Raw genomic sequence first — 15,956 nt, forward strand, 5'->3', positions numbered from 1 at the left:
GGATTTCATTACAACCTTCTTTTTAAAACTTTAATTTGTAAGGAGACAGATTTGATGAGCTAGAAGATAAAACTTTAATTTGTAAGGAGACACATTTGATGAGCTAGAAGATAAAATTTTAATTTGCAAGGAGACACATTTGATGAGCTAGAAGATAAAACTTTAATTTGTAAGGAGACAGATTTGATGAGCTAGAAGATAAAACTTTAATTTGTAAGGAGACACATTTGATGAGCTAGAAGATAAAACTTTAATTTGTAAGGAGACAGATTTGATGAGCTAGAAGATAAAACTTTAATTTGTAAGGAGACAGATTTGATGAGCTAGAAGATAAAACTTTAATTTGTAAGGAGACACATTTGATGAGCTAGAAGATAAAATTTTAATTTGCAAGGAGACACATTTGATGAGCTAGAAGATAAAACTTTAATTTGTAAGGAGACAGATTTGATGAGCTAGAAGATAAAACTTTAATTTGTAAGGAGACACATTTGATGAGCTAGAAGATAAAACTTTAATTTGTAAGGAGACACATTTGATGAGCTAGAAGATAAAACTTTAATTTGTAAGGAGACACATTTGATGAGCTAGAAGATGATACTAGTCACCTGAATAAACTTGTACCAGTATTTCTGACTATAAGCAAACTTTACCTGGACAATGATATATGCACATGTGACTTCTCTCGAATTCTTTACAAGACTTACAAATCCAGGTTCTAAGAATTATTCATCTAGTACATGATCTGTTGCTTTTTCTTACCAAGTCATGTGAGTTCTTATCTAATTCTTACCAAGTCATGTGAGCTCTTATCTAATTCTTACCAAGTCATGTGAGCTCTTATCTAATTCTTAACAAGTCATGTGAGCTCTTATCTAATTCTTACCAAGTCATGTGAGCTCTTATCTAATTCTTAACAAGTCATGTGAGCTCTTATCTAATTCTTACCAAGTCATGTGAGCTCTTATCTAATTCTTACCAAGTCATGTGAGCTCTTTTCTTACCTATTCATGTGAGCTCTTTTCTAATTCTTACCTATTCATGTGAGCTCTTTTCTTACCTATTCATGTGAGCTCTTTTCTAATTCTTACCTAGTCATGTGAGCTCTTTTCTAATTCTTACCAAGTCATGTGAGTTCTTATCTAATTCTTACCTAGTCATGTGAGTTCTTATCTAATTTTTACCTAGTCATGTGAGTTTTTTGTAATTCTTACCTAGTCATGTGAGCTCTTTTCTTACCAAGTCATCTATTAGTTCTTTTCTTACCAAGCCGTGCGAGCTCTTTAAACAAATCACTCAATGCTTTCCTCTTCTTTTGCCCGATGTGTTTTGCCTCAGATTTTTGTTTTTCTTTGTCAGCAATCTATAAATAGATGTTAGAATTTCGATAATTCATCAAACTCGTCTGACCAGCAGTCTATAAATACATTTTACGATGTTAATCAAACTCGTTTGCCCCACACAGTACATCTACAATGATACCTACCTGTGACACCTCGAGCTGTTGAAGTTCTTGAATAGACTCAATGATTTCACCTAGTAATGCAAACAAAACACATTACACTGAGGTTAAACGAAGACATCATTTTTCAGAGTTTAAAAACTTGAACATGCTGGTTTGTTGGAAAACTTGATATTAAGTAATTTTTACTTAAAGCCGGAACTCTTTCCTATGAACAACAAGAGTAACGCAAATAGTACATCATAAATCTGTCAAACAGTGATGACAAAAGTTCCGTGCAATATTCTGTATCCATAATGAGAAAGAGTCCAGGAAACTGACCTACTTTTAGCCCTAAAGTAAGTAACGGGTACCGATAAAGCTGAAATGCAAAGTGACTCTGTAAGTCTCTGAGAGAAACATTATGACTATATCACAGGGCAATATCTGTAACCCAAACAGAAAAAAGTCCGGAAAACTGTTGGACCTACTTTTAGCCCTAAAGTAAGTGACGTTGCACCAATCCAGCTTAAATGCAAACTCAACTTGTATTGCTCTGAGAGGAAGCTTGTGATTAAATTTCAAGTCTGACAATATACAACAGACATATTGTCATGTAAATTCCTCCACTGTGATAATAAGAAAGTCAATAAAGGAAAACAGTCTGACAATTAGTCCATCAATTTATCTGTAAACTCGTCTAGGCTAACAATAAGTCTACTACTTTACCTGTAAACTCGTCTAGGCTAACAATAAGTCTATTACTTTACCTGTAAACTCGTCTAGGCTAACAATAAGTCTATTACTTTACCTGTAAACTCATCTAGGCTAACAAAAGTTCATTACTTTACCTGTAAACTCGTCTAGTCAGACAATAAATCTGCTATTTTACCTGTAAACTTGTCTAGTCAGACAATAAATCTGTTATTTTACCTGTAAACTTGTCTAGTCAGACAATAAATCTGTTATTTTACCTGTAAACTCGTCTAGTCAGACAATAAATCTGCTATTTTACCTGTAAACTCGTCTGGTCTAACAATAAATCTGTTATTTTACCTGTAAACTCATCCAGTCTCACAATAAGTTGGTGGAACTTGAGTCTCCCTGTGAGCGACTTCCAATGTTTACACATTCTGACAGACAGCCGACCAAGTCGTCCTTGTAAATCTCCACAACCAGGAAGAGGTAGCTCTGAAGGAGGCAACTAAAACACAACGCTGAAAGAATTACACAGCAGCAAATCCAATCATTAATCAAATATCATCAAGTCTCGACAACATCAACTCAACAAGAGGCCCATGGGCCACATTGCTCACCTGAGTCACCTTGGCCCATATCTGAAGACTTTCCATATATATTTGCATGTAAAACCTTAGTCCCTATTGTGGCCCCAACCTAACCCTGGAGGCCATGACTTTTACAAACTTCAATCTGCACTACGTCAGAAAGCTTTCATGTAAATGTCAACTTCTTTAGCCCAATGGTTCTTGAGAAGATTTTAAAAGATTTTCCCTATATATTTGTATGTAAAACATTGATCCCCGATTGTGGCCCCAACCTACCCCAGGGGCCATGATTTGAACAAACTTGAATCTGCACTATGTCAGGAAGCTTTCATGTAAATCTTAGCTCTTCTGGCACTGTGGTTCTTGAGAAGAAGATTTTAAAGATTTTCCGTATATATTTCTATGCAAAACTTTGATCCCCTATTGTGGCCCCATCCTACCCCCCGGGGCCATAATTTGAACAAACTTGAATCTGCACTATGTCAGAAAGCTTTCATGTAAATGTCAGTTCCTCTGGCCCAGTGGTTATTTTAAGAAGGTTTTTAAATGACTCTACCCTAATTTTGCATTTTTGTGATTTTCTCCCTTTTGAAGGGGGCATGGCCCTTCATTTGATCAAACTTGAAAGTCCTTTACCCAAGGAAGCTTTGTGCCAGGTTTGGTTGAAATTGACCCAGTGGTTCTGGAGAAGAAGATGAATATGTGAAAAGTTTACAACACTGACACCGATGACAGAAAACGGACAAATTTTGATTAGAAAAGCTCACTTGTGAGCAAAAAATTTAATATTTTTCTCCGATCATACTAGATGATTTATGTTCTCTATCTTACCTGTACAGGTGTGATGTTTTCCTTCTTACCTGTACAGGTGTCACAGTGATGTTTTCTGTCTTACCTGTACAGGTGTCACAGTGATGTTTTCTGTCTTACCTGTACAGGTGTCACAGTGATGTTTTCTGTCTTACCTGTACAGGTGTCACAGTGATGTTTTCTGTCTTACCTGTAGAGGTGTTATGTTTTGTATCTAACCTGTACAGGTGTATTGATCTCTATCTTACCTGTACAGATGTGATGATCTCTATTTTACCTGTACAGGTGTATTGATCTCTATCTTACCTGTACAGGTGTGATGTTCTCTATCTTACCTGTACAGTGACCCTATGTGATATTAACGCTTGTACAGCTGACATGTAATGTTCCCTCCAGGTCTGTGTGATTGGCCGGTCACCATCAGAAGTGGGGCTGCTGCTGGGGTCAGACAGGATACCCTGCACCGACTGTTCTAACACGGCCTGCAAAAATCACAGAACAATTACACACATGTACACCAACTGTTCTAACACAGCCTACAAAACTCACAGAACAATTACACACATGTACACCGACTGCTTAAAATGTAATAAAAAAGACAAATGATTTGAAAATATGTGTAATGTAATGTAGTTGGACAGGGAACTGAACCAGGGATCCTGTCCTTACTTATCGGGTGTACCACTACTAGGTTATCCCGACCAATACCCATGATGACGATTCATCAAATGCCTAGTAACCAATCCATGCATGTCTCAGTTTAAATATCCAGTGTGATGCTATAATTAGAATAGAGTGATGAGGGGGGAGGGGGATGACACTCACCTGGAAAGCCCTCATGTGTTTGTGCAGTGTGCGGTGTGTTTTGTCTGTCGTCTGCTTCAGGGCCCAGTAGTTCATGTCTGTCCAACGGGCAATTTTCACAAAACCCTGCAATTTACATACAGTATATAGATTTACTGTCACTCAGTCTAAAACATCTTTATTCAAGAACACAACTTTAAACAACACATTGAACAAAAAAATTTGAATGAAATATATTTCTTTTTCAGATACTAATTATATACTACAGTAAACCAGATAATCTCTTTGTCTTATTCACTAAGAGATTTTTTCAGATACTAATTATATACTACAGTAAACCAGATTTTCTCTTTGTCTTATTCACTAAGAGATTTTCTCTTTGTCTTATTCACTAAGAGATTTTCTCTTTGACTTATTCACTAAGAGATTTTCTCTTTGACTTATTCACTAAGAGATTTTCTCTTTGTCTTATTCACTAAGAGATTTTATCAGACACTAATTATATACTACAGTAAACCAGATTTTCTCTTTGTCTTATTCACTAAGAGATTTTCTCTTTGTCTTATTCACTAAGAGATTTTCTCTTTGTCTTATTCACTAAGAGATTTGATCAGGAAACAAAAACCGCCATTACCTTTAACTCTTTTTCTATTGGTTGTCGGAGTTGCTGTATTTTATCTCTGACCAATGGCAAGAACTGACAGTAAAACTGATGGAGATTCCACAGCAGCCTCATCATGTGATCTGAAGAGAAAAACTGACAAGTCAGAAAGATCTCCACGATAAATCTGAACATTGTACGGGGTCTTCCTATCTAATCCAAGTACTACGCATAAAATTTATGAAAATGTTCCCATGCCATGGAAAGTTAAGTCATCATGTTCCACAAAAAGTACTGACAGACGGACAGACAGACTGATTATCATAGGGCACCTGCTAAATGTTGAGGTCCTCATTATCCATAATAAATTCTCTTCATCTTTCAACAGGAGTGAAGGAGTTTAAGCTCTGTAACTTACTGTAGTTATAAATAAAACACTGCCGACTTTATGCTTTCTTACAGCTGTAGTAAATATCCTAACAACGATGTTAAACAACAGTGGGTACAATCAGAATACTAACGTTGGTTGACATGTTACCATTGGCAAATTTTTTTACCATTGGTACGACAATGGTACCAATGTTTGCCAATAAAATTTACCTATGGTAAATATTTCTGCAGACAACCTAGAGCTCTGTTAACGTTGGTAATTCTATTTATGACGTAATCAAAAATGGCAGCAAACGCATACACACTGAATGAAATCGATTTTGTATCACGTCTTCCCCCTTATAAATGTATTTGTTGTTTTTGTTTTTATTCAAGAAATGATTTGATTGAGGTGCAGTGAATATGAAAAAAATAATGAATGACTGATCATGTGATACGAATACATCCGTGTTTCAATCAATGTGTTGACAGACCTAAACATCATGTTAACCTACCCTGTGTAGATTTGTTTAAGGAGTCCTCACTACAGTAATATACAGTCTGACAGTGGAATGACCTTAGCATTCCAAGCCGTGCCTCGAACTCCCCTAGAGTGGACCTCTCCAGGAACTCCTTCAGGGTCCTCGTCACCTCGGTGAGGCTGGTCGTCTTCTCCGAGTCTGCAGGCTCCACCTCCATCACATCCTGATTATATAAACCAGCACATCACATCAAACAGTCAGAACACAATGACAAATTACAAACAAGAACAAGGCTACAGGTAAACTATTAAATTTCAAAATGGGATGCTGAAAAAACCTCTTGAATGTGTAATTAAGCTACCTGCATTTAACATGCAGTTTTCTTCACTCTTGTGTTAATTATTAAGCTATCTGTGGTTAACACCATCCCCTCTCACGCCTGTGTGAGTGATTAAGCTACCTGTGGTTATCCCCCACCCTCCCCCTTCACTCTTGTGTGAATAATTATGCTACCTGTGCACCCCCCCCCCACTCTTGTGTGAGTGATTAAGCTACCTGTGGTTAACACCACCCCCTCACTCTTGTGTGAGTGATTAAACTACCTGTGGTTAACCACACCCCCCTCACTCTTGTGCGAGTGATTAAGCTACCTGTGGTTAACACCACCCCCTCACTCTTGTGTGAGTGATTAAACTACCTGTGGTTAACCACACCCCCCCACTCCTGTGCGAGTGATTAAGCTACCTGTGGTTACCCCCCCCCCCCCCCCCCCCACTCTTGTGTGAATAACTATGCTACCTTTGCTCCCCCCCCCCCCCCCCACTCTTGTGTGAGTGATTAAGCTACCTGTAAACAGGTCTCCTCTATAAGTTTGTAGATATGGAACCACCATTTGTGGGCTTTAGCAGACTGCTTCGCAAATACATTGTCTAGACACTGCCGCCAACAACTACAAAGGAAGTCAAAGGTCAATAATCACGACATAGCAGTGATTCAAATCAATCATAAGTGTCACAAACAAATCCCATATACATCTGACAAATCAATCATAAGTGTCACAAACCAATCACATATACATCTGACAGGGACTGTTCACATTTAAAATATATCACAGACCACTCCCATTTAAATCGCAGACCACACCCATTTATATCACAGACCACTCCCATTCATATCACAGATCACACCCATTTATATCACAGACCACTCCCATTTATATCACAGATCACACCCATTTATATCACAGACCACTCCCATTTATCACAGATCACACCCATTTATATCACAGATCACACCCATTTATATCACAGACCACACCCATTTATATCACAGACCACTCCCATTTATATCACAGACCACACCCATTCATAGCTAATGATGCCTACCTGAGCTCAAGTTTTCTCCAGTCCAGAATCTGGGCTGACACTTCTGCCAGTTGTGTTGCCATAGAAACATGTTTTGCAGCATTGCTCTCCCATTCCTACAAATTATACTGAACATTTCAAGCCTACTTATACACAAAATCAGAGGCTTTAAAATCTATGTGCAATCTACTTTTAATTCTAGTCCATATCCTGTCATTTGCAATATATGTAATGTACTTTAAATTTCATTTAATGCCCAGATTTCCTGCTACAGGTAGTAAGTTTTTACCTGAGTTTTCTCAAGCAGCAGCTCCAGTCCGGTCAGGAATTTGACAACAGGGGACGTCACAGAAAACGAGAGAATCCGCTCCACAATCTGGGTCACCTATAAAATAGTAACATTTAGAAATCATCATACATAATCCAGATCCAAAGACAGCATAAACAAAATGATTGATTGATTCTAAATGATAGACTATCCATGAGTTTGGACTGTAAATTCACATTATTTCATGACCTAACTTAGTTAGCGTGAGGTGGTGGGTAATGATACAGGTGACCTTGACCTGTGTCAGTGTTGGGTAATCATACATAGGGTTTGAAATTACCTTATATCCGTAAGTTTGAGACTAGTAAAAACGTGTCGGACTAGTAAACTCTCTATAGCACTAGTCCGTATGGACTAGTGAAAATCCGGAAATCAATCTTGGATTGAGTAAGATTTTAGCAAATTTATCTGAGTCTCTTGGATGTTTGAAGTTATGGTCGATTACCTGCATGGTAAAGTGTTTGCGATACAATGACATGCTGATCTTCAAAACACATGCAGCGCGTTCGAGACCGCTGTTCGTCACACAAGTACAAATTCCTGCCGATTCCAAACGCCAAGTACGCATCACGAGAACGGGTTCGAGGTGCAATAACTCACACCACCTCTGTAAGTAGTGTGGTCGAAGAACACATTCGTGCGTACATGTTCTTGTCATTAGCGACTCTAACACAGGACTTCATAAAATATAACACTATAGCTCATGACTTGGTCAATCGAGTGAATTCTAATGACTTTATTGATAAAATTTTGAACTCCTGTGACTCTAAGAACTGAGCACGAGAACAACGGGAACGTCGATCTCGAACGCACTTATGGACGTTTATAAAAGGGGTTACAAGATTAACTTGGACGTCAATGTATGCTTCTGAAGATCTTGAATGCAAAATAAAGTATGGTGGTCTGAATTGTTGTGATGTACTTGGTTTGATTAAATACAATTGATTAAAATGAAGATCATTTCATATGATATACTGGACGGACTAGTAAAATGCTTTGCAGACTAGTGAACATCAATAGTCACTAGTCTAAACTAGACTACGAACCCCGATACAGGGCTGTGACTTTGAGTTGTGTCAGTATTGGGTTGTGGGAAATGATACAGGGCTGTGACTTTGATTTGTGTCAGTGTTGGGTAATGATACAAGTGACCTTGACCTACCTGTGTCAGTGTTGGATGGTCAGGCCATTCCTCTCTCAATTCTCTCACTCTGTCCATCAGTCTGTGTAGTACAGGGACACATTTGATGACCTCTGACAGGTTAGGGTCATGGTAAACATCATACCCCTGGGACTCCTCCTCCTCACCATGGGCTCCTGAATTGGGAGTTATCTCCTCCTGGAGAGATTGACTGGCCAATAGATGGCTCCCAAGTGTCTGAGACTCTTCCTCTGTCACTGTTAGAGAGTATAATCAGAACAAACACTCGACTGTCACTGCACAATCTAATATTGTGACGGAGTAGAGAGCTACAGATCCACCCCTTATAAAAACCTTCGACTGATTGATTGAATATTGTTAAATGTCCCTCTCAAGAATATTTCACTCATATGGAAACGTCACCACTGCCAGTGAATGGCTGCAAAATTTTGGCCTATGCTCGGCGCTCATGGCCTTTGAGCAGGGAGGGATCTTTATCGTGCCACACCTGCTGCAACACAGGGTATCGGTTTTTGCAGTCTCATCCGAAGGACCGCCCCATTTAGTCGCCTTATACGACAAGCAAGGGGTACTGAGGACCTATTCTAACCTGGATCCCCACGGGATAAAAAAAACCTTCGATTTACGGCGCACAAAAAACTGTGCACGGTTGAGGCCTGATATCATTGTATTCTTGTGATGCTGTCTCATAAATTTAATATAAAAAAATTCTTAACATATTTTCCTACTATACTTGTGTCCAAACATACCTTCAAATATTCATTATGCCCCGTAAATCAAAGGTTTTTATAAGGGGTGGATCTGTAGACATATGTTAACGTCTCAGGTTAGACACTGCCATGGCATGAGAGGGGCTCAAACTGACGACCTCCCCATTATGAAGCAAACGCTCTGGCACTGAGCTACCATGACCGATTTGTTTCACAGGATAATAAATAACAAATATGAATTCTCAAATAATGGTAATTGCAAAGTTAAAGACAAATCTTAAATGCTTTGTAACTGATCGTGAAGACAAACTTGATTCAATATTTTCTAGCTTTTGTGAAAATACACTACAAAAAAGCAAAACTTAATTGTCAATAAAGCACTGAATCTGTCAGGTTTCACAAAATGTAAACTTACAGTTCCATTGTCCATTAAACAATGGAGCAGCAACATTATAGAACAGCAGTGATGGTTCTATTGTATCCTGGGTGGTAACCTCTGTCACATGACCCTGCTGTAACCAATCGGAAGTGGAGAGGGTTGAAAAGAGACGCTGGTGGGTGTGGCTTACAGCTGTCATTTCCCTGTCAGTGACTCTGTGGGGTGTGGTTTCCTCAATAGGTTCTGTAAACTCTCTGGGTTTCGTGTCCTCCAGGGAAGACGGTGTTATCAGGTCCTGGAAGTTCTGTTGTAGAACATACAGAGTAAACAAATTAAACTGCGTAGTTCTGTTGTAGAACAGAGTAAACAAATTAAACTGCGTAGTTCTGTTGTAGAACAGAGTAAACAAATTAAACTACGAATACAAATATCAATATCAAGAATGTTTATCTATATACTGTGGTTTCATTCTTTCTTGTTGAATACAAATTCTCTTCCCTTTTTATTGTGACTGTACTAAGGAATTACAGATACAGACTGACAGAACTTCTGTGTGTTACAAGTTTCTGACAATACTGCTCAAGCTGGTACCTTCAAAAATTGATGAAAGGACAGCATCACTACGATATCTTAAACATTAGTGAACATACCAGAGAGAGAGGGGGACCAGCTTAAACATTAGTGAACATACTAGAGAGAGAGAGAGAGGGGGGGACCAGCTTAAACATTAGTGAACATACTAGAGAGAGAGAGAGAGGGGGACCAGCTTTGACTTTGAAAATTCTCATTTGACCCCAGTAATCCATTCCACTGTATAATTCAACCAAAATTTCATTCTCAACTGTCCAGTGTTTCTCTGTTTTTCACACTGTAAACACTCTGCTTAATCAGGCACTAGATGCAGGGCTGTGACTGAATTCCTCAGAAATCAGAGGAAAATGGTCAAAAGGGAGGAAAAAAACCCACCCTACCTGAAAAAATATAACTTTCTATCAATTTAGATCAAACCCAGAGTGTCTCATTTCATTGAAAATTGAGCCAATCAAAAGATTTCCTCCAAAAAGAGAAAAAGATCACAGCCCTGTAGATGTTACCCAGAGCATGTCAGATTATTGTCGGATTAAACAGGATATCAGATTAGACCGGACATTGGATTAAACAGGACATCAGATTAGACAGAAGATCAGATTAGACAGGACTTCGAATTAAACAGGACATCGGATTAGACAGGACATCACAGGCCTCACCTCAAATATTCACAACAATAGACACAGCATGCTACACTGAAACCTCACCTCAAATATTCACAACAACAGACACAGCACACTACACTGAGGCCTCGCCTCAAATATTCACAACAGACAGCACACTACACTGAGGCCTCACCTCAAATATTCACAACAACAGACACAGCACACTACACCGAGGCCTCATCTCAAATATTCACAACAACAAACACAGCACACTACACTGAGCCCTCACCTCAAATATTCACAACAATAGACACAGCACACTACACCGACGCCTCAACTCAAATATTCACAACAACAGACATAGCACACTACACTGAGGCCTCACCTCAAATATTCACAACAATGGACACAGCACACTACACTGAGGCCTCACCTCAAATATTCACAACAATAGACACAGCACACTACACTGAGGCCTCACCTCAAATATTCACAACAAGAGACACAGCACACTACACTGAGACCTCACCTCAAATATTCACAACAATAGACACAGCACACGACATAAGGCCTCACCTCAAATATTCACAACAATAGACACAGCACACTACACTGAGGCCTCACCTCAAATATTCACAACAGACACAGTACATTACACTGAGGCCTCACCTCAAATATTCACAACAACAGACATAACACACTACACAGAGCCCTCGCCTCAAATATTCACAACAGACACATCACACTACACTGAGGCCTCACCTCAAATATTCACAACAGACATAGCACACTACACTGAGGCCTCACCTCAAATATTCACAACAGACACAGCACACTACACCGAGGTCTCACCTCAAATATTCACAACAGACATAGCACACTACACCGAGGCCTCACCTCAAATATTCACAACAGACACAGCACACTACACTGAGGCCTCACCTCAAATATTCACAACAACAGACACAGCACACTACATTGAGGCCTCACCTCAAATATTCACAACAGACACAGCACACTACACTGAGGCCTCACCTCAAATATTCATAACAACAGACAGAGCACACTACACTGAGGCCTCACCTGATGAAATGATGGAAAGCTCTCCCTGAATTCCTCCTCCTCTGCCTCCTCGTGGTCTCTGTCATCACCGTGAACTACCGTCCGGTATTTATACAGACTATCCTCAGCCTCTTTCTGACGTTGTAGCTCCTCCTGCTGTTTCCATGACAACACAAAACAACCGAGGATCTTATGCAGGGATGACATGATTTCCTGGTTGAGTTCTCTTCTGATCAGTGCTGTGTTTCTCAGCAAAAATAAGGCTCCAAGGTGAAGTCTTAAAAAATAAAATCAAAACGTAACTTAACATACCACTGTAGAGGGGAAACATGGTATATAGGAAAGTTTTCATCTATCACATTAAAAAATTATTCACTTTTAAATTCAACCATATACAATTTTGCTTCACCCATATTAAGAGTTTGTCCTTTACCTATAGACAATTGTTGCTACAAAACTTTGAAGTGGTTAGTAAGTTAAACTTTTTAAATTCATGACATGAATGAAAAAAATAAATGCAAAAATAAAATAAGGGCAAAAATTTTCCATCATACAGTGTGGGGATTCTCAGATGTAATATGCAATCTAGAAGAAGCAGCGTTAAAATACAGAAATAGAACTCCAAACATGCGTACTAGGAGAAAAGTTTAATGTGCTATAACCTGGGGACTATTACTGCTCCCTGTTATAGTGCAACTCATCCAGCAGGCAGATAACTCCTCTCAATAGAACCTGGGGACTATTACTGCTCACTGCTATAGTGTAACACATCCAGCAGGCAGATAACTCCTCTCAATGGCATCTGTCAGTCTTAGTTTTTCAAATTAGCCAAAATTCTAAATTTGAACATATATCCCCAAGATAGCTTTTTTTTCTTCTTGTTGAAACTAAGCTGCAGTGTATACTCGTAATACTTTCAATGAATTGTAACTTGATGCTGTTTACTTAGCTACCCGAGTGTCTTGGGATAGTGTTCTTTCATTGCTTTAGTTAATCTAGTAGAGTGTCTTGGGATAGTGTTCTTTCATTGCTTTAGTTAATCTAGTAGAGTGTCTTGGGATAGTGTTCTTTCATTGCTTTAGTTAATCTAGTAGAGTGTCTTGGGATACTGTTCTTTCATTGCTTTAGTTAATCTAGTAGAGTGTCTTGGGATAGTGTTCATTGCTTTAGTTAATCTAGTAGAGTGTCTTGGGATAGTGTTCTTTCATTGCTTTAGTTAATCTAGTAGAGTGTCTTGGGATAGTGTTCTTTCATTGCTTTAGTTAATCTAGTAGAGAGTCTTGGGATAGTGTTCTTTCATTGCTTTAGTTAATCTAGTAGAGTGTCTTGGGATAGTGTTCTTTCATTGCTTTAGTTAATCTAGTAGAGTGTCTTGGGATAGTGTTCTTTCATTGCTTTAGTTAATCTAGTAGAGAGTCTTGGGATAGTGTTCTTTCATTGCTTTAGTTAATCTAGTAGAGTGTCTTGGGATACTGTTCTTTCATTGCTTTAGTTAATCTAGTAGAGTGTCTTGGGATAGTGTTCTTTCATTGCTTTAGTTAATCTAGTAGAGTGTCTTGGGATAGTGTTCTTTCATTGCTTTAGTTAATCTAGTAGAGCAGTTGTAAGTGCAAGCAATCTGGGGTTTCTTAATTCAATAAATTCATACTTGTATTGGGTCTTATGATTTTCATTATAAATAAAAAGTCGAAACTTTCTGATCCATTCTTTGTTTCCCCATAGAGTTACAGTTTCACTGCTAATCTATCACACACTACAAGTTATCAGCACCTGAAGGTTAAAGTTACAGTCTCACTGCTAATCTATCACACACTACAAGTTATCAGCACCTGAAGGTTAAAGTTACAGTCTCACTGCTAATCTATCACACACTACAAGTTATCAGCACCTGAAGGTTAAAGCTACAGTTTCACTGCTAATCTATCACACGCTACAAGTTATCAGCACCTGAAGGTTAAAGTTACAGTCTCACTGCTAATCTATCACACACTACAAGTTATAAGCACCTGAAGGTTAAAGTTACAGTCTCACTGCTAATCTATCACACACTACAAGTTATCAGCACCTGAAGGTTAAAGCTACAGTTTCACTGCTAATCTATCAAACACTACAAGTTATCAGCACCTGAAGGTTAAAGTTACAGTCTCACTGCTAATCTATCACACACTAAAAGTTATCAGCACCTGGAGATTTGAGCTGTACTGTTCGGATCCTTCTGCCAGCTGCCTCCGGACACCAGTTTCTCCACAACCAGGATCTTTTGGGCTAGCTTTAAGCTGCTGGTAACCTCTGAGGAGATGAAGGGGTATTTACCCAACAGCTGAGCTGAACCTCGGACAAAGCTTAGAGTCTCATGAACCTGTGGAATAAATACTGTCACAGGAAATCTTGCTAATATTAATAAATGTTTAATAGTCACACTTCTCTGCATTCAAAATCCATATGATATGCAGTGTGATGATTGTATCTAAAGTAATGCAAAACAGTATGTGATGATGTGAACAGGTGTTAATGGGAACATCATGTGTTAATGTGAACATCATGTGTTAATGTGAACAACAGGTAAAGAGGTAAACAATAGGAAGTGATGTGGACAATCTCTCTATCTGACTGGTCACTCTCATTCTCTCTCTCTGACTGGTCACTCTCAGTCTCTCTATCTGACTGGTCACTCTCAGTCTCTCTCTCTGACTGGTCACTCTCAGTCTCTCTATCTGACTGGTCACTCTCAGTCTCTCTCTGTGACTGGTCACTCTCAGTCTCTCTATCTGACTGGTCACTCTCATTCTCTCTATCTGACTGGTCACTCTCAGTCTCTCTCTGACTGGTCACTCTCAGTCTCTCTATCTGACTGGTCACTCTCAGTCTCTCTATCTGACTGGTCACTCTCATTCTCTCTATCTGACTGGTCACTCTCAGTCTCTCTCTATCTGACTGGTCACTCTCAGTCTCTCTGACTGGTCACTCTCATTCTCTCTATCTGACTGGTCACTCTCAGTCTCTCTATCTGACTGGTCACTCTCAGCCTCTCTCTCTCTCTGACTGGTCACTCTAAGTCTCTCTATCTGACTGGTCACTCTCAGTCTCTCTATCTGACTGGTCACTCTCATTCTCTCTATCTGACTGGTCACTCTCAGTCTCTCTATCTGACTGGTCACTCTCATTCTCTCTATCTGACTGGTCACTCTCAGTCTCTCTCTCTCTCTGACTGGTCACTCCAAGTCTCTCTATCTGACTGGTCACTCTCATTCTCTCTCTCTGACTGGTCACTCTCAGTCTATCTATCTGACTGGTCACTCTCAGTCTCTCTATCTGACTGGTCACTCTCAGTCTCTCTCTATCTGACTGGTCACTCTCAGTCTCTCTGACTGGTCACTCTCATTCTCTCTATCTGACTGGTCACTCTCAGTCTCTCTATCTGACTGGTCACTCTCAGTCTGTCTATCTGACTGGTCACTCTCAGTCTCTCTCTCTGACTGGTCACTCTCAGTCTCTCTATCTGACTGGTCACTCTCATTCTCTCTATCTGACTGGTCACTCTCAGTCTCTCTCTGTGACTGGTCACTCTCAGTCTCTCTATCTGACTGGTCACTCTCATTCTCTCTATCTGACTGGTCACTCTCAGTCTCTCTCTGTGACTGGTCACTCTCAGTCTCTCTATCTGACTGGTCACTCTCAGTCTCTCTATCTGACTGGTCACTCTCAGTCTATCTATCTGACTGGTCACTCTCAGTCTCTCTGACTGGTCACTCTCATTCTCTCTCTCTGACTGGTCACTCTCAGTCTCTCTCTGACTGGTCACTCTCAGTCTCTCTATCTGACTGGTCACTCTCAGTCTCTCTATCTGACTGGTCACTCTCAGTCTCTCTATCTGACTGGTCACTCTCAGTCTCTCTGACTGGTCACTCTCATTCTCTCTCTCTGACTGGTCACTCTCAGTCTCTCTATCTGACTGGTCACTCTCA

At 39.5% G+C, this 15,956-nt stretch overlaps 1 protein-coding gene across 3 annotated transcripts in view; it reads right to left on the reverse strand.

The window, feature by feature from the left end:
• Nucleotides 1-15,956, reverse strand: part of LOC125673676 (midasin-like) — a 111,545-nt gene that overhangs the window by 21,755 nt on the left and 73,834 nt on the right. For all 3 annotated transcript variants that reach the window (XM_056159350.1, XM_056159349.1, XM_056159351.1), the window contains exons 59-72: nucleotides 14,175-14,350; nucleotides 12,013-12,268; nucleotides 9,773-10,040; nucleotides 8,648-8,883; nucleotides 7,447-7,542; nucleotides 7,179-7,273; nucleotides 6,640-6,742; nucleotides 5,827-6,016; nucleotides 4,976-5,085; nucleotides 4,363-4,467; nucleotides 3,873-4,019; nucleotides 2,498-2,645; nucleotides 1,487-1,536; nucleotides 1,267-1,363 (exon numbers count right to left, since the gene is read on the reverse strand). In XM_056159350.1, the coding sequence (XP_056015325.1) occupies nucleotides 1,267-1,363; nucleotides 1,487-1,536; nucleotides 2,498-2,645; nucleotides 3,873-4,019; nucleotides 4,363-4,467; nucleotides 4,976-5,085; nucleotides 5,827-6,016; nucleotides 6,640-6,742; nucleotides 7,179-7,273; nucleotides 7,447-7,542; nucleotides 8,648-8,883; nucleotides 9,773-10,040; nucleotides 12,013-12,268; nucleotides 14,175-14,350 (2,077 nt within the window). The remainder of the gene's footprint in view (nucleotides 1-1,266; nucleotides 1,364-1,486; nucleotides 1,537-2,497; nucleotides 2,646-3,872; nucleotides 4,020-4,362; nucleotides 4,468-4,975; nucleotides 5,086-5,826; nucleotides 6,017-6,639; nucleotides 6,743-7,178; nucleotides 7,274-7,446; nucleotides 7,543-8,647; nucleotides 8,884-9,772; nucleotides 10,041-12,012; nucleotides 12,269-14,174; nucleotides 14,351-15,956) is intronic.

This window comes from Ostrea edulis, chromosome 3 (genome assembly GCF_947568905.1).
Source record: "Ostrea edulis chromosome 3, xbOstEdul1.1, whole genome shotgun sequence".
NCBI lineage: Eukaryota > Metazoa > Mollusca > Bivalvia > Ostreida > Ostreidae > Ostrea > Ostrea edulis.